Here is an 18,531-nt window from a genome sequence, read left to right as displayed (position 1 = left end):
AGCAGAGTCAAAATCTCGTGCTTTAGGAATGCGCACTGTTGTGCGCTATTCCTGTTCAGAAAAAGAGCCAAGGCGAAAAAAGTGAGCCACTTTCAAACTCCAGTTTTTCAGGCAAGTTTCAACTGAGGTCCAACACCAATATGCATGTTTTAACAAGAGAAATTGTGATTTCCGGGTGATGACTCCTTTAAGGTTTATTTTGCACAGTTTTGATACATTTTATACTTATCTAATGTTGATTTTGCAGTGTTTTGTTAAGGTTTTGGATTTGGACTATATTGATACATAATAAATCTATTTAAATATAAATCTTGGTGAAATTATTTCAATTTAGCAGTGTATCTGTGTTTTTTCAGCATTTTGAAGACAATTTAAAAATACCGCGGTATACCGATAACCGTGATCATTTTTGTCACTATTACCGCGGTGTGAAATGTACATACCGTCACATCCCTACTGCAGACTGTTTGACGAGCAGGCTGCATGACAGTATATACAGTTTTCACACCGACTTGGCTTCAGCTTAATAACAATGTATGCGGCTCGGAACGATGGCTTTAAGTAACCATTTGAACACAGTGTGGTATGAAAGAAATCTCCACGCTGCTCTCGAGCTGCTCAGTGTGAACAAATGCCTCTGACTGTTCCACCCATGAGTTGTTTGTGAGTACAGAAATTCACAACAAGATATAAGACAGACAACATGCACTTTTGGACGATTTATAGACAGTTGCGTTTTTTTTGGACAGGCATCGACACGGTCACCTGCACTGTCACTGTGTGCTCTGTAGCGCTCGTCTAACAGTGGTTTGCGGGTTGCAGACTCAGCATCTCCATGTGGAATAGTGATGTTACAGCCACATCAAAATGAAAGAACATATACATGACTTGGATCACTGAGCAGGGTGATTGGAATGTTGTTCCTGGTTAGCGGACATGGCCGAGGACCCCTCTACAGACGGAATTCTCAACCACACCTCCAGCAATTCTGCGCGAGGGATTTGCATTTCCGTCACAAGTGGCAACCTGCTTGACGGTGTTGTTAAGTCCGTTCAGGACAAATTAATCTGTGTTCCTTTGGTAACACCTCGCTGCACGTTTAGTATGCAGCTGTTTTTGTCTGAAATTGTTAAGTTTCGTGCTCATCGTAAGTAAAGACCTCTCGTCCAGCGTTCTTTTTATACACAACAGGTGTCTTAAACCAATGATGCTCTTATCTGGATCCACGCAGGACTTTCAAAGAATCACCACTAACAAAGTGTCTCCACTGATTCAGTTATAAACATATTTCTCTTTAACGATAACTTTTTCTTCATCCTTCAGTCATTTAAAAGCTTTTATTATGAAGCAGCATTACAGGAAACTACAGTAACTAAACACGACTCCTGAACCAGCTGAAAGTGAACACATGAAATGGTGAAACAGGTCGAGAGAAACTGAAGAGATTCAGCCAGAAGATACAAAAGCACTGAGAGCTGAACACACTGACTTTGGAAAAACATCTTTCTCTCTGGTGTCCTGCACAGACATGAGTTGAGTATTGATTTGAGGGGGAGACAGGCGCTTGTTACGGGTTGGTCGCAGTCGCAACACGTCACCACAGCCTGTTTGGAGGCGGGGCGGGGCGGGGCGGGCGGTTAAGTTTTGTTTTCATCGAAAGTAAAGAGAGTTGTGAGCATAAACCTCTCGTCCAGCGTTCTTTTTTACAGGTGTGTTAAACCAATGACGATTTTATCTCGATCCACACAGGACTGTCAAAGGATCACCGCTAACAAAGTGGGAACGTTTGGTGAATCATGAAACTAGAAAATACTGCAACACATTGACAAACAGGAAACATCTTTCTTCTTCTCTTTCACTTTGAACCTGACTAACAATAAAGAGTCAGACATGTTGAACTCACCTGTTTATCCTCAGTTCTGTCTCCAAAGACAAATGATACCAGTCCTTTCCAACCAGACTCCCTCCTCGTCTCTGTTGCTGGACGGCTGACTCACTCCTGGTCTGCTGCAGTGATCGGAGGAGCTTCCTGCTCTGTTATGCGGTGCATTCAGGGGCTGCTTGGAAATAGCAACCGTTGTGCAGCATTCCATTCCAATCAAACTTTTTAATTCCTATTTTATTTCAACGACTTTATATAGACTGGAGAAGTGTTTCTTCTTTCTTTATTCAGTTTACTTGTTTAATATGTAGACTGGCCAAAATACCAACAGACATATTGGGTCTCACATTACACTAGGCACAATTAAGTAATGTTTATGCAACATTAAAAGGGAGATTTAGGTTAAATGTGGCTATTAATAATAATTAATGATTATCAGGGTTAATTATTAATTACGATAAATAATATGATCCAGTTTACATTAGATCACCTCGGGGCACCACCCTTGATGAAGGGAAAACAGCAAATGTACTAAATCAGTCTCATAATAAGGTACTAAAGTATTTATAACTCTGACTAATAATTAACTTAATTAATAACACCAAATTCACCATAACAGCTGTGATGGTTGAATGATTTTGGAGTCTAACAATCTAACTACCATGTACTATATTCAGATGTGTGTGTGTGTGTGTGTGTGTGTGTGTGTGTGTGTGTGTGTGTGTGATGCCAGGTGAGAGAAGATGGTTAGTTGCATGCAGAGATTCTGAGTCTGTGTGAAACAGCGTTCAACTAACGTCAAATTAGCCGTCTAGGAAAGCAAACTACCAGTAACTGACCTGAGATCACAATAACTCCAAAACAGTGAAGAAACACAGAAATTGAACACATGTGCATGACATCAACCAGAGTTTAAAGTCCTGTGCTTAGCCATGTTATGCTATCTAAGCCCAGTTCAGCGTTACCAGTCTTTGAAGAAAAGGTGCTGGTGTTTGCAGGAGAAGGTTGGGATTCTAATGTTGAAAGCTGTTCTTCAGAGGTGGAGTAACGAAATACATTTACTCAAGTTACTGTATTGAGTAGTTTTTTGTGTGTATTTTGTATTTTTTAAGTAGTTGTTAAGAGAGGTAATTTAACTTTTACTTGATTATGTTTCAGTGAAAAAAAACCGTCTGTTACTGAGTAAAAAAATCCTGACGGAACAAACAACTACGCAGTGACGACTGACCAGCACATCTTCATCAAAGAGATGGTGATGGAGGCTGATCATGAGACCAGCAGTGATGGTGGGTCAGAGGCAGTGGACCTAGAAATGTTAGCTGGACCTAAAACATCAAATTCCTCTGAACTTGCAAACGATGAAAACCCTCAGCCACATTTAAGAGCGTGTTTTTCCTTCAAATACAAGAAGCCAGCAGCGTGGTCATGCAGTGAGGACGTGGCCTCAGCTGCTGCCGAGCAGCTCTTCAGTTGTGCTGGATGATGTTCACTGCAAAGCAAGGATGAGCAACTAACTTTGAAAATCAGCTGCTGCTCAAACCTGACACCATGTTTGTAGACTGACGCTCTGAAGCAAATATCTTTTATGCAGACGTACAGTGGGACGAGGCCATGTTAAGTGTTTAAGTTTATAGCAGCTGCCATTGAGTTCATAACAAGTTAGGAGTTTATTTAAACATGTTTTATCAGGAGATATTAGGCACGCAGCCTGCCATCAGAATATCCCGACACATAGATTTTTTTTTTTATTTTTGTTATTGATTTGTATTAATGTTGTTGATGCGTTTGAAGAAAACAAGGATAACACTCAGAACTCACAATTTATGGCGCTTTCAACTGATGTATTGTTTGAAAATGATTTATGGGATGGTCTGAACTAAAAGTTGCACATTAAACCTTTCCAAGGGTCTTAAATGTGCTGTGTTGACAACTTGACATGTTTTATGTTGTCACTGCATTTACATGTGTATCGATTTCTCTTTAATTAAAAACTAAATAGTTTGGGATGTATGACCCATTCTGTTTTCGCTACACGCCCTGGTTTTATCGTTTGTTAAATGTAAAAGTAACTTTTACTTAAAGTAGATTTTAAATTAACTACGTTTTACTTTTACTTGAGTAGATTTTGATACAGGTAATTTCACTTGTACTTGAGTAATATTTCATCAAAGTATTGTTACTTTCACTTGAATACAATATTTTAGTACTTTTTCCACCTCTGCTGTTCTTGCTGTGAGGGACTGATGAAAGTCGGCAGCGGAGGAAACAGTTCCTTTCCCTTTGCAGGATAGCAGCTTGGAGCTAACCTGCTTGGTGTTCCTCAGATTGTGAAGTTAGCTGGCAAGTTTTGCGTCACAGCTGCTGGTTCTAACTGATCTGGAATACTGGCAGGACCTCGTGTTGCTGCAGTGAGGAGAAGTTCTTTGGGCCGGCTGCAAATGCAGCTTGCAGCTCTCAGCAGCTGTTAGACCAGAAGAAGAGATCTTGAGAGCAGACTTGGGGGGAGGTGGAGGAGAGCTTGAGGATAAGAAGTTGAAGGAGTAGAGGATGTTAGAGTGAGAGGAGGTGGAGAGATCTGATCAGTGGGGGGTCTGTCGACCTGACCAATAGTAGCTCAAAGCTGATTTTTGCACCTCGGTGTGAAGAATGGTGAATTCTGGGACACTGAGTTCAGTCCAGAGTCCATTTTGAAATCCACAATGAACGAATTCATCTGATGATAATAATAATAATAATAATAATAACGTTTTACCACTCCACCTCCCAGTAGCAGCACCCAGTCAGCTCCTCTCTGCACAGAACCTGAGGCCAAAACTTCTAGAACTTGTCGTGACAGAGTTGTGTATGTATTTCTCTTCTCCGTTACCTGCAGTCACACATAATAACTTCATGATTTGAAGCTCAACAGATCTGTAGAAACCTGTTTAATTACTGGAGTTACTTTTCTGTAGTCAACATCAAGATTTACCTGGAATCAGCTCATCTTTCATCTCATCTTTGCCCCTTTTAGTCATTTACTGAATGTCTAACTGATAATCCAGCTGATCAAAGGTCAGTAACACAGAAACATTTCACCTTTACAACACAGTTCAGACACCTGACTGTCAGATCTCTTGTTCAGTCTCAGAGTCTCAGCAGCAGCGGCAGGACGAACCCTCCAACAGAAACCGCCCGCAATTACCTGAAGGGGCAATTAAACACTGAAACTAATGTTGTAATTGATATTAATTAGCCCTGTTTGTCCTCTCAGCCTTGTTTAACATATCAAAGGTTCAGTGAGTGAGTGAACCTGAACCCTCACATCAAACGTCACTGCATCAATTACACAAACTGGATTTTACTGCCGCTGACAGTTAGCCTGTCCAGTCTTTGTGTTATTAGACATGTGGGGCAGCATTTCATGGGTTATTTGTGAAGTTAAAGTTACAGCTGAGATAAAATATGAGTATGAATATTCTGCCGAATTTAAAAATCCAGTCATCAACTCCTTCTTAGTTTCTCAGTCCATGAAACACTTCTGGAGCTTCAAACTAAAACAGCGTTACATTGTCAAACTGCCAAACGGACACGACTTTATTTCATGAGCATAACGTTACAGAGGAGAGAACCAGAGTGTCTGCTGAGTGCTGAGCTCAGTCAGAGGTTGACCTGAATCAAACACACACACACTCTCAGTGCATGATGTCACTCACTATCTTACAGCTACAGTAAATTAATCTGGCTGTTTGAGGTTGAATAAACACAAAGATCCTGAAGTCAAATTCACTTCAAGTCATCAAACAACCACCACTGCTGATGAACATCTATGAGACGTGACTCTCTGACTCTCTGCTGCAAGTTATAGAAACCCGTCGTTACCTTGAGGAAATTCATAGACTTCTCTGTTGGAAATGAACAAAGGTCGAGTCGTTTTCAGACATTTTAATATAGAAATGTTACATTTAATATGTTTAAGTCATCAAATTGTACCTCCAAACGTAGGCTACATACACAATGCACATTTAAAAATACTTAAAAAGATGGTTTGAAATTAAGTCCCGCCTCTCACTGGGCAGCTAGCCAATCATACTTTAGGACACTCAGGGTGCTAGTGTGTGTGTGTGTGTGTGTGTGTGTGTGTGTGTGTGTGTGTGTGTGTATGTGTGTGTGCTCATGTGTGTGTAATGAAGTGAAATCACCAGTGACAGCAGACATCAGACTCCCTTAACAAATCGTGTGTTTATGAGAGTTGTTGCCTCATTAAGAGAAACCTGAAACACATTTTATCAACAGCTGCAGTGAATCCTGAATCATGGCCGCCTTCTTGTAAATTCGGCATTCAAAACAACAACATTAAGATTTTTCACATCCCATCTCTCATCTCAACTCACTGATTTCACCATTTATACCAAATGTATTAAAGAATATAATACAACTAACATGTAAACACAGTAAAAAGTAACTCATACTGGCCTTTTTGTTGCCTGTCAAGAAAATGACCAGACTTCCTTTAAAAAATTGCTAACTTTGAGACTTGTTGCCTCAGGAGACACTGTATATACTGTGTGAAATGCAGTCGACTATAAATTCTTAATTGTTTGAGCCTACTTGTTAATTCTCCTAACATTAAACCTGAAGATATTTCTTTATTTGTATAAAAAGGGTATCTGTTTTCTCCAGTGATGGAGGTGTATATTTACAGGTGACATCCAACTGAATGTGTCATATATGGTGTCTCCAAGGCAACAAATCTCAAAGTTTAGCATTTTTTAAAGGCAGTCTGGTGTCTTTCCCCACAGGCAACAAAGCCAAATATTATTTACTTTTTAGAGTGTGTCGGTGATGCCAAGACAGTCTTCACAAGAACAGAATAAATATATAAATATGTTTTGTATTGAATGCCGATTTACATGAAGACACAAATGATTTAAGATTCACTGCAGCTGTTTCACAGAGATTGTTAATTTCTCCTCATTATGCAACAACTCTTAAAATCGTCGAAGTGTTAAGGGAGTCTGGTGATAGCACTGTTACTAGTGAACTTCACATAGGTTGTCGAAGTCCATCACCTCCACACACACAACAGGTCACTTACTGCAAGCATTATGTAAAGAAGATCACAACACAGGTATTTCATTTAAATATGAAGCATATTAAATATTAACACAACATAAATATGTATGCCATTGAAGTAAAATATTTAACGAAAAACGATTTTCTTGTGATTAAATACTGGTTGTTGTATCAGGATGGATCAGTTTCATGGAAGCTCAGCTCCCGTTGGCTCCCCGGAACTCGAACTCTGTTTCAGCGCTTCAGGGTCTCACAGGTCCTGGATGTGACCCGGGATAAGATAACAGTCTGCGGGTCCGGAGGAGCTGAAGGGCATCATGTCTAAAGAAATCTCCGCCTCGCACTCGTACTGCAGGATGGCGGGCAGCAGTAAGTTGCTGTTGTTGCGGGAATCATCCGAAATGACAGAAACTTTGTCGAAGTTGTGCTCCAGGTTTCCGCCGGTGTGCGGCGGCGGAGGAGGCGGCTGCGTGAGTCTCTGCGCCCCGGGGCCCGGCACGGCGCAGGCCTCCTTCTGCATGGTGGTGTCGTGGTGATACGACACCAGCTCGTTGCTGAAGTCCACCGCCTCCACCGTGGAGGTGGAGCAGTACTTATTACAGCCCAGGATGGTGGAGAAAGCCTTCCTGAAGTCCGCGTTGAAGGCGTAGATGACCGGGTTCAGGGACGAGTTGGCCCAGCCGAACCACACGAAGATGCTGAAGGTGGTGTCGCTGACGCACGGCGGCTCGTCGACTTTGTCCAGGTCGCAGAAAGGCACCACGCAGTTCAACACGAAAAACGGCAGCCAGCAGAACACGAACACTCCCATGATGATGGACAGAGTCTTTAAAACTTTGGTTTCCCTCTTGAAAGATGTCTTCAGCGCACTCTCGTCCTGCGTTGACGCGCGGTGGCGGTGGTTTTGCGCACGGGGCCCCGCCGCCCTCTCCAAAGACGAGATCCGTCTGATTTGGGTTTGCGCGATGCGGAAAATGCGCGTGTACGTCCCCACCATGATCACCACGGGGATGTAGAAGCTGATGAGGGATGAGGAGATGGCGTAGCTCCGGTTCAGGCTGGCGTTGCAGTTGTCCGGGCTGTCCGCCGTGGAGTTGTGCGCGCGGTGCCAGTTGAGCTGCACGGGGATGAAGGAGATGAGGATGGAGAGAGTCCACGCGACGCCGATCATCAGGAAGGCGAACCTGCGCGTCATCTTGTGCTCGTACTTGAAGGGGCTGGAGATGGCCCAGTAGCGGTCCATGCTGATGATGCACAGGTTGAGGATGGAGGCGGTTGAGCACATGATGTCGAAGGCGACCCAGGTGTCGCAGAAGCGGCCGAAGAGCCAGATGCCGGCGACCTCGGACACCGCCCTCCAGGGCATCACCAGCACGGCCACGAACAGGTCGGACACCGCCAGAGAGATGACGAACGAGTTGGTGACTTTGGAGCGCAGGTGGCGGAACTTGATGACCGCGGCGCACACCAGAGTGTTCCCCAGCAGGGTGGACACGATCAGGGCGCACAGGACGCAGCCGGTCAGCGCGCGGAGACTGAGACCTCCACCTGGCCCGGGGCTGTCCGCTCCCGCTGTGACCACCTGGAGCTGCTCCGGGTTCTGGTTCTGGTTCCGACTGTCGTTATAAAATCTCTCCATGGGTGTCCAGACTCACGCCGTGTGCGTCACGAATCTCTCATCCTCCTCCCAGCATCACCTGCGCCAGCTCCTGTGCGCCCAGAAGTCAAAGCCAGCAGGCAGACCCTCCTGCAGGAGACGCGCTCAGATCCTCCAGTGTGTCCGCTCAGAGACCATCACAACATCCCGAACCTCAGATCCACGGTCCAAACCACAGACAGCTCAGAACCAGCTGCACAGCAGGAAGTGTCGGCAGACAGGAGACAGGAGTGAGAGCAGGGAGATAAAACAGCTGCGGGCTCATGAATAAATCACCGACAACCATTTCTGTCACCGCAAACAAAACATGTCATAACTTTTATTCATGTTAATGAAAGAAACATACAGAACCGAACCAGAACACCACATACAGACCATTTCTGCCAGTCCAACACTGGATGAAAATGTAGTCTTGATATAATATTTATGATTAATACATTTAGTGAAACACAATTTTGACTTATCATCTCAGCATTCTGACTTATATCTAATTATTTTGAGTTTTGTTCGGCGTTGTGCTGCTGCAGATCTTAAGAACATTCAGCTGACAGTCTGTGTTTGACTTCCTGAACTTGTTTTCTGATAAACGTTCATGTGTTTGTGACGTAAAGTCTTCAGAGCAGCAGCAGAGTGAAGCAAAGTGACTCCTGTCCTCTAGTGGACGAAAACACTCATCACACCAACAGCTGTGTGTCTTCATGTTGCTTCAGTCTTTAATCTGCTTCAGGAGCAGAACAACATCTGATCACTGCACACATTTGTTCTGAGATATCACATCACACACTGTGGTTCAGTGTCAGGATAAATGTTTTTTTCTTAAGTACTGTACTTTTATAATTCTGAGGTAACTGTATCTGAGAATTTCCATTTTCTGATACTTTACACTTCTACTCAACTACATTTCAGGAAACATTGTGAAAATTGGAAATCGTCTAGAATGGACTTTACGTCTTGAATAAGTCAGTTAGTGTAAATGAAAATAGTCAAGCAAAGTACAAGGACCCTAACACTTGAAATTAAGTACTGTACTTGAGTAAATGTACTTAGGTACATTCCATCACTGTTTTCTGTTACTTTATATTTCTACTCCACATTTCTTATTGACAGTTAGTTCAAATAAAAATGGATTCTGATAATCATTCAATTCATAGTTTACAGTAAATGTATATATAATTTACTTTTACTTGTACTTTTAATACTTACAGTAAGTACACGTTATACTAGATACTTTAAGACTTTACTCGATTTCTTCTTTATATGCTCTGTTCTCATCTGAGGCCCGTGGCAGTTTACAACCCTCCTACCAACTGTCTGCCCGTTAACTATGAGCAACCTCTGCTAGTTTCACTACCTGATGAAGTGTTTTATGTTCCTGATGAACACAGAATGTACAAATACACTCTGTTACATTTATCATAGCTTGAGGAGCAATCAGGCTGGAGTTCACTCCAATTAAAGTTACATGGTACAAGATTCACAATGATCAAGTAGTAGAAATTATACATGATTACATGTACACTAAACATATTCAAAATAATAACAATAACAATTAGAATTGCAAGCAGTTATGAACGGGGGCCAAGCCCCCCCGTGCGACTCGGACCCCGCGCACCGCAGAGCCCATGGAAGTTGGCCCCAAAGGATGACAGGTTCGGGGCAAAAGTTAGGACACTGGCCAACGTCTGAGCCGTGGTATTCGCTGTAAGGGGAACTGCACTGGAAGTGCAAAAGGCTGAATGTGTGCCGATTTGGATTTGTTGTACTAAGCCACGCCTACATTGACCAGTCATGACCACTTTCAAGATATGGCCTCAGGATTGGCCCTACATGATACTGACCAAACTTCGTAAAAATAGGTGTAGCCGTTCAAGAGATATAAACTTCTGATATTTTTAGCGCCCCCTGGTCGCCAAAATTCACCAAACTCGGCTCATCCCTTCCCAGTCTCATGCCAACCAAGGAACTTAAATTTGTTGTTAAAAGCATTTAGTTTGACCGAGATATCAAACAGTTTAAATTTGTATAGCTAGCTACAGAAATTTGTTCGTTAATAATTTGCACATTTTTTGACCGAGCAAAATTCTTTTGATAACCTCAGATCAGGTCCAGCTGAAGAGTGTACTTGCCAAGTTACAAGCAGATCGGACAAAATTCCAAGGCAGCTAGCTACAGAAATTTGTTCGTTAATAATTTGCACATTTTTTGACCGAGCAAATTCTTTGATAACCTCAGATCAGGTCCAGCTGAAGAGTGTACTTGCCAAGTTACAAGCAGATCGGACAAAATTCCAAGGAGGAGTTCGAAAAAGTAGGTTTTCCAGTTTTTGCGATTTTGCGAAAAAACTTTCTAACCACAAGTGGGCGTGGCCAGTCGCAAAATGTTTTTGAATGTGCGACATATGGTTTGGGAGTTATAGGCAAAAACGTGTTGGCCTAGGTTATTGCGCCCCCTGCAGGCGGATATATGTAGTTTTTATGTCTGAGATATTCGCAGGAGTCTGGACTAACCCTCCAAATTGCACCGCCTTCCCTTGCACGGTTTAGCCTGCAGCACCACTTTTAGCCAGAGAAAAATAAAAATAAAAATATTAACGATTACAATAGGGTTCCTAGCACCCCTGGTCCTAGGTTCCCTAGGCCCCTCGGGCTTGCCCCCCTAAAAAGTAGCTTCTTCTGAGTCGGCAACGATACTTTAATGATATATAAAAGAAGGCAAAAGAAGAAACAAGTTTTGTTCTTGCTTGAGCTTTCAAAATAAAAGCACTTCAAAACCATGAGTAATAACTTTGAAGAAAAATTCAACATGTGGTTTAAATCTGCAGAGATTGCAAGTCTCGGAGTGTGTTGCAGAAACAAAGTTTTCCCTTATATATTTTAGTCTGAAGCGGAACCGAGGGCTTGCTGACCGCATCACTTCCTCTGGTGATATCACAGCTTATCTCACGGACTTATTTGTTATTACAGAAATCACTTAATAGGAAAAGAAAATTACTTGTTAGAATATATCAAACACACACAGAGACATATGCAGCGGCAGCACTGATGGCTTATACATATTTCGTATAGTTCTAGCTTCATACTTTATGCAAAAATATATGTCAGAGGTAAATAATTATATTTATTGACGTAAATGTAGAATACATTCTTTTAGAAAGCCCTCTTCTAACTATACCAGAACTTACCAAGTTCCCTCGGCCCCTCATGCTTGCCCCCCTAATAACAATAATAATAATAATGGAGGATCTTGTGTTCAGATCTGACTCTTTGTGTATCCAATTGAACAGTCTGTTTAGATATTTTACATGTTGCTGTTTCTCACATAAAGAAGCGTTATATTATTTAACATTGTTATGTGACTGACATGATGACGCTTCACAATCAAAACATTTGAATCAGTGATTTCAGTGAACTGAACTGAATCTGAACTGAATCATGTGCTGACAAGTTTACAGACACAGAGACATGCTGGTTTCCTTCCAAGGCCCAATATAGTAGGCCCGAAGCCTGGGTAAACAGGCTCAGTGAACTTGGTGTGGAAGGTGTAGATGTGACTCAGAGTGTCAGATGAGACCTTATAGTAAGACAGAGTGCCAGCAGACCAGTCCAGATACACTCCCAGACGGGTGAAGGGACCAGGAGGAAAAGGTAGATGATGTCTCTGATTATCATGATGTGCACAGAGACCTGCTGGGCCACCCAGCTGCATGTATGTTAAACCCCAGGACAGTTTATTCCCTCCGAGCCTGGACTGGTCATGGTCTCCTTTCCTTGACAGCCCCCTGTAGCAAACACCTACAGCAAAAAAAAGTTCAGAACCTTTCCACTTCACCTCCCAGTAGCAGCGCCCAGTCAGCTCCTCTCTGCACAGAACCTGAGTACAATCATCAAATCTCTGTGGGCGGTCAGGATACGACTGACCTGGTCCACGTGTCACCTTCTTGTTTCTCTCAGACAGAGTGAGCCACTTGTGTGCCGTCTCTGGGTCCGGAGTGAGATCACAGGCGTCTGATGGAGAGAACGAGACGTGATCATGATCACAGTTCATACTGAAAACACATTTATTGATGATTCTGAAGACATTTTAAAGGACAGGCCTATATATTTGAACATCACTCACATGCTCCTACGTACTGTTCATGGACAGTGGTGGAAAGTAAATATTTCACTTTGAGATACTTTCAGTTCCAACTTCAACTGATGATCTTTGACATCTTGTCATGTAGCCAATAGTTAGAGTGGAGCAGTCGCTGCTCATTAAACTCTCAGATCTCAGCCTCCGTCCAGCTGTGTTCTTACAGATAGATATCAAAATATCTGCTTCAGATACTTTGAAGACATTTTGCTGATAACAGCTGTATCACTTTACTACAGTAGTCTTTTGAATGCAGGACTGACTTGTATGAAGTAAGTTTCTATTATTGTTGTGGTACTTTTACTTAATTAAAGGATCTGAGTACTTCTTTAACAACTCTGCATCCATAGTACTGTCGCTCATTTCACTTAAGTCCCTCTATAAATCAGTTTCAGTGTCAGCTCCCAGAAAATCTGCAGGACTTTTGTAAGAAAGCTTAAAATGAAGTGTGAGAGTAATAAAAGGAATGAGCAGTCAGGTTTCTGAAGGAGACTCATTTGTTCTTATTTGTCTTACAGTGAAAATAAAATACTTACACCAGAGTAAATCTCTTCTGTCTGTGACACTCTCCGGTGTATTGCTGGTGGTTGCTCCGGTGTATTTCTCATTTGTGATGGCTGCTACCGGGAAACAGAAGCTCTTCAAGGATTTGGCAGTATCTTGGAAAGATTTTGCCTTTCCTCTCATTTTGGTTAAAACATAATCTGGGTAGTACCATGGGACTTCATTGGTACTTCCTTCAAATGAATCCAGGACTTCATTGGTACTTTCTCTAAGTGAATCCAGGTATTGGTCCATCTCATCCAGGCCGGGGTCAACACCTGAAGCAAGAACCTCTCTGTCCAGCTCTGACTCATTATGGACGATCTTTGTTTCCTCCATCATTTCCACACAGGACCCGATAACGTTGATTTCTCTCTCTTTATGATCCAGCCACTTGTCTAGTTTTTCACGACTGAATGGTGACTTGTTTCTGTCATCAAGGAGTTTCTCTACTGAGCTGTTGCCTTTTTTACCTTCACGGATTGAGGGAAGTTTCTTCGCCATGGTCGTCTGGAGGTTAGATACGTAACATTTACAGCAGTTTTGGAACTTGTTGAATTCTTTTTTGATCTGTGGAAGATTCTGTACCACTGTGTCATCCAGAGAATCGTTGCATCTCATTTGTATTTCTCTTAAATCTTCGAGAGCATTCTGCACCTTCCACACTAATCCAGCACTGATCTCTCTCTTCAGCTCAGCTGCAGTCGTGTCAAAGACCTTCAGAGGCATCATCCAGACCTTCACTGGAACAGTCTCAGTTCCTTTTTCTCTCAGCAGCTTTGGAAGCTCTACATAGGTCTTCACTGCCTCTTCAAATGATGCAGGGTTGCTTTCAAGAATGAAGTCTCCGTAGAATTTGCAGGAGAATTTGTTGGTCATTTCTTTTTCTTCTTCAGTCAGCTTGGTGTCAACTTGACCCCCAAAATTTAATTTGGGGATATTCTTGATTGCAGCCTCCATGTGGCCCTGGATGTTCTTAACGCTGCTGGCTTCTAACTTCTCACTGTCAAACACGAAGAAAGCATCTGCCCCATAAAGGATTCCTGTGACTACATGTGTTGCCGTGGTCTTCTTGATGACATCTTTCTGTTGGGTGTTCATGGTTTCACCTTGAATAACTGACAATTGTTTGAAGTGTGTGGTAGCTTTGTACCAACACGTCACTCTGCTCTGATTCTTGAATTTCTTTGTATCATTCAGATACTTGGCAGATCCTCCAACTTCAACCAGTCCACTCATGAAACTGGCCTTCAGAGAAGCTCCAATATCCAGCAGAAAGGACTTGGATTCAATGGAGTCAGATGCAGAGACTTCAGAGTTACTGGATTGTTGAGACGTTTCAACTGTCTTCTCTTTTAGAGTGTTTTTATCCCACAATGTCAAACCTAAAGAAATTGGAAAACATCAGTTGTCTCATAAAGCAGGAATCACTGTGGACTTGGATCTTGGATCGGCTGCATGATGTGGTCAAAGAATCATATTTCAATTGTGACATGATTAGAGAGGTCAGAGAGAATGATGGTTTTTGGGTCAGAATTCTAATTTTCACTGAACAAACTATTAAAATCAGGATGATGTGAAATTTGTTGGGGTCCAAACAAACATGATTGAGAAAATCTGCAGAACTAGATTTGTGGGCCAGGGACCAGAGCAGCTTGGACATTTCCTGAACCTATTTATAGATATACTATATACAGTATTGTTTTAAATATAATATTAGTTTATATGTCAATGTCAAGACTTACCTGGGATCAGTTCATCTCTGCGAGCATCATAGAGCATTCCTAGGGTGAAAGGTCGACCCAGGGCAGCGATGTTCATGACTTCTGAGGGCATTTTCTTCAATCTGTTCAAGAGACACCACAACCTTCAGGACTTCAGTTACACTGAGAGTTGCTGTGATATGTCTTTTTTTTTTTTTTTTTTTTTTGAAGGTGAAGAAATCAGGGATTAAAAAAAGTTTGTTTTTAAATAACAGCAGTAATAAATCAGTAAGAGTAATTTGGTTGTAATTTGGTTTAATGAAGGGGGAAAATGGTTAACTCTGGGATTAAGATTATTCATAAATGAGATTGTAAATATTTGGAATATAAATCAAAAGGAACAGTAAAGTAAACTGTGAAAAAAAAGAGGAGCAGCGGTTCTACCCCGAGTCCCTCCCGGATGGCTGAGCTTCTCACCCTATCTCTAAGGGAGACCCCAGCCACCCTGTGGAGAAAACCCATTTCGGCTGCTTGTACCCGCGATCTAATTTTTTCGGTCATGACCCTTCGCTCATGACCATAGATGAGGGTAGGGACGAAGACTGACCGGTAGATTGAGAGCTTTGCCTTCCAGCTCAGCTCCCTTTTCATCACAACCGTGCGGTGAAGCGCATGCAACACCGCACCCGCTGCTCCAACTCTCCGGTCAATCTCACGCCCCATCATCCCCTCACTCTTGAACAAAACCCTGAGGTACTTAAACTCCTTCACTTGGGGCAAGGACTCATTCCTCACCCGGAGTAAGCAATCCTACTGAGAACCATGGCTTCAGATTTAGAGGTGCTGATCCTCATCCCTGCCGCTTCAAACTCAGCTGCAAACCGATCCAGTGAGTGTTGTAGATCTAAAGCCAATGGTGCGATGAAGACCACGTCATCTGCAAAAAGCAGTGATGCGATCTTCAGGTCACCAACCTGTAACCCCTCCACACCACGACTGCGCCTTGAAGTCCTGTCCATGTATACCACAAACAGGATTGGGGACAAGGCACAGCCCTGGAGGAGGCCGACCCCGACTTGGAACAAATCAGACTTTCTTCCGAGTACACACACACAGCTCTCGCTTTGATAATATCAGGATTGGATGGCCCTGAGAAGGGACCCCCTCACCCCCATACTCCCGCTGCACCTCCCACAGAACATACCTGGGGACCCGGTCGTACGCCTTCTCCAGATCCATAAAACACATGCGGACTAGGAGGCCCACACTCCCAGGCACTCCTCCAGGATCCCTGCCAGACTAAAGAGCTGGTCCATTTTTCCACGACCAGGAAGGAATCTGCATGGTTCCTCTTCAATCTGAGGTTCGACAATCGGCCGGACCCTCCTTTCCAGCACCTTGGAGTAGACTTTCCCAGGCAGGCTGAGTAGTGTGATACCTCTGTAATTGGCACACACCCTCTGGTCCCCCTTCTTAAAGAGAGGGACCACTACACCCGTTTGCCACACCTTCGTCACCAACCCCAGCCTCCACGCAATGTTGAAGAGGCGTGTAAACCAAGACAGCCCCTCAACACCCAGAGCCTTTAGCATTTCTGGTGGTATCTCATCGATCCCTGGGGCTTTGCCACTGTGGAGTTGTTTGACTACCACAGTGACTTCACCCAGGGAAAGCTGTGATGATACCCCTTCATCCTCCAGCTCTCACTGCATGAAAAGTGGGATTTTCGTCAGTATGCGGCACTGTAGATTGACATGGAATTTCAGGTTTGCGGCAATTTGCAGGCAACACTGAAAACTGACGTAAATTGTCGGAAATTGACGTGGGCCTTGCTTGGCAGTTGTCCCCCCATGACCCCCCTCCCACTGATTCTAGGGGAGGCTTTAACATGTTAATAAAAATGCTGTAAGCTATACAAATGCAAATTAGGGTAGCAGGGGGAGTTTTACCCCAGGTGACCTTGTTCTAAAAGGTGTTAACTTCATTTTAAGAAAATCTCTGGTATAAATAGATGAGGCTCAGTATTGCCTAATTATAAACCCTTATATTTGAGCTTGAATGGATTTATTTAATGAAAGTATGCTAGATTAATTACTGTGTACGTCATTAGCAATGGCCAATGTAATGTAAAAAAGATTATTTATTCTTTTCTCTCTCTCTCTCTTGGGAACAAGTTAAAGATAAAACGCCAGTTGTTAAGAAGTTAAAATTTGCATGAAATATTTTGAGATAACCAAGATATTTTTAAAAAAAGTATTTCTATAATTTCATGGATTCTGAATGTTTTAAAAGCAATTGAAAAGTAATTCTTATTGCCTGTGAGAGTTCATGACCTCTAAGAGTTTTTACACTTCCGGGTTGACCGGAGCGTGAGTGACGAGGAAGAAGGAGCAGAGAGTTAATGGCGTCGATAGCTAACAGAGGACTGTGTGTGTCGCCAGTGTCGTGTTTTATTACTAACAGACTGTGAACTGTTGTCGGACGACGCGCTGTGAGTGTGTGAGTTGGACTCTCCATCGCAGTTGAAGTGTTTGTGTTTTAATGGACACGAAGCAAGTTTGGCTAAGCTAGCTAGCAGAAGCTAAGATAGCTAGCAGGAGCTTGGCTAGCGGCCCGGCCATTGTCGAGAGGACGTCTTCGCTGACGGGAGGAGCTTTACCGGGTAGCCACGAAGGATGTCGCCGACGGACGGCGCTTCGCTGCCGCAGAGGGACACGGAGGTTTATCACTGCGAGCATTTTGTTTTCACAGACTTACCTCGCCTCATAACAAGGCCGCGGCCTCCTGTTAGCTCGGAGCTACGTTACGTCTGCAAGTCCAGATTTACACGATGCCGATAATGACGCCATTGTGTGTAAGTAACTGTTACTGTTTTCTCGCTGGTTTAATTTTTCTGTGACTTACGTTTCTTTATTCATACCACTCTCTTTAATTGTTTTCCAGCTGTCTGTAAGACATTATGAGACAGTACGCAGGACAACAAACAACCAGATCTTGCATCGCAGGCGGACGCTGTGAGGAGTTCAGCTCGGAGTCGATCGAGGACAAAGAGGGTAAGATTTATTAGATTCGATCTGTTTTTGGTCAATGTGACTATTAGATGTGTTGTATCCATACGCAGTGCATCGCGCAGTACTGATCGTCTTTATTGATTATTTTCACAGCTGCTGGAAGCGAGACAGAGTGCTAGCTGAGGATGAGGTGGACCTTTGGAAGTGCGCCGCCATGGACCTGATGTCTGAGGAGGAAGACGGCTCAAGATGGCTGGTGTCTGGATGAATTGTGCGACCTCCGTCCTTTCACAGCCGGGAGCTCACCGAGCTCTGTGCCACACTGCTGTCACATGAGAGGCGATTCTGAAGTACAGGGCAGCCCACCACAGACGTCTGCATAAACAGACACTTCGCGGTGTTGTAGGATTTTGGGCCTCTTGTGATCTTCCCGTTTGTTGTGTGGGCAGATTATGCTTTGTACATGCTGTGTGTTTGTATTTGTGCTAATAAAACTCTTTCTTTGAACTCCTTCCTGACAAATGTTCCTTTCCTCAGTAAATTCATTCATGT

At 43.2% G+C, this 18,531-nt stretch overlaps 2 protein-coding genes across 3 annotated transcripts in view; both read right to left on the bottom strand.

Moving 5' to 3' along the window:
• Window positions 1-18,531, bottom strand: part of LOC115571477 (neoverrucotoxin subunit beta-like) — a 35,282-nt gene that overhangs the window by 10,942 nt on the left and 5,809 nt on the right. Inside the window, exons 2-3 of one of the 2 annotated variants that reach the window (XM_030400914.1) lie at window positions 15,011-15,111; window positions 13,739-14,650 (exon numbers count right to left, since the gene is read on the bottom strand). In XM_030400914.1, the coding sequence (XP_030256774.1) occupies window positions 13,739-14,650; window positions 15,011-15,101 (1,003 nt within the window). In that variant the 5' untranslated portion in view covers window positions 15,102-15,111. Of the gene's footprint in view, window positions 1-1,903; window positions 2,037-13,738; window positions 14,651-15,010; window positions 15,112-18,531 lie in introns of those variants that run through there. The other variant, XM_030400915.1, reaches the window with a different exon arrangement.
• Window positions 5,923-8,800, bottom strand: LOC115571492 (D(5)-like dopamine receptor). The gene has a single exon (XM_030400934.1). It carries the CDS (start codon window positions 8,571-8,573, stop codon window positions 7,185-7,187), a length of 1,389 nt encoding a protein of 462 aa, XP_030256794.1. The 5' UTR covers window positions 8,574-8,800; the 3' UTR covers window positions 5,923-7,184.

The sequence above is a fragment of the Sparus aurata genome, chromosome 20, assembly GCF_900880675.1.
Source record: "Sparus aurata chromosome 20, fSpaAur1.1, whole genome shotgun sequence".
In the NCBI taxonomy this organism is placed as follows: domain Eukaryota; kingdom Metazoa; phylum Chordata; class Actinopteri; order Spariformes; family Sparidae; genus Sparus; species Sparus aurata.
Note: the sequence above shows the minus strand (reverse complement) of the source record. Positions and strands in the feature narration are given on the sequence as shown.

What these genes read in the sequence shown, in the direction of transcription:
- LOC115571492 (XM_030400934.1), bottom strand. Translation starts at nt 8,573, where the DNA reads ATGGAGAGATTTTATAACGACAGTCGGAACCAGAACCAGAACCCGGAG.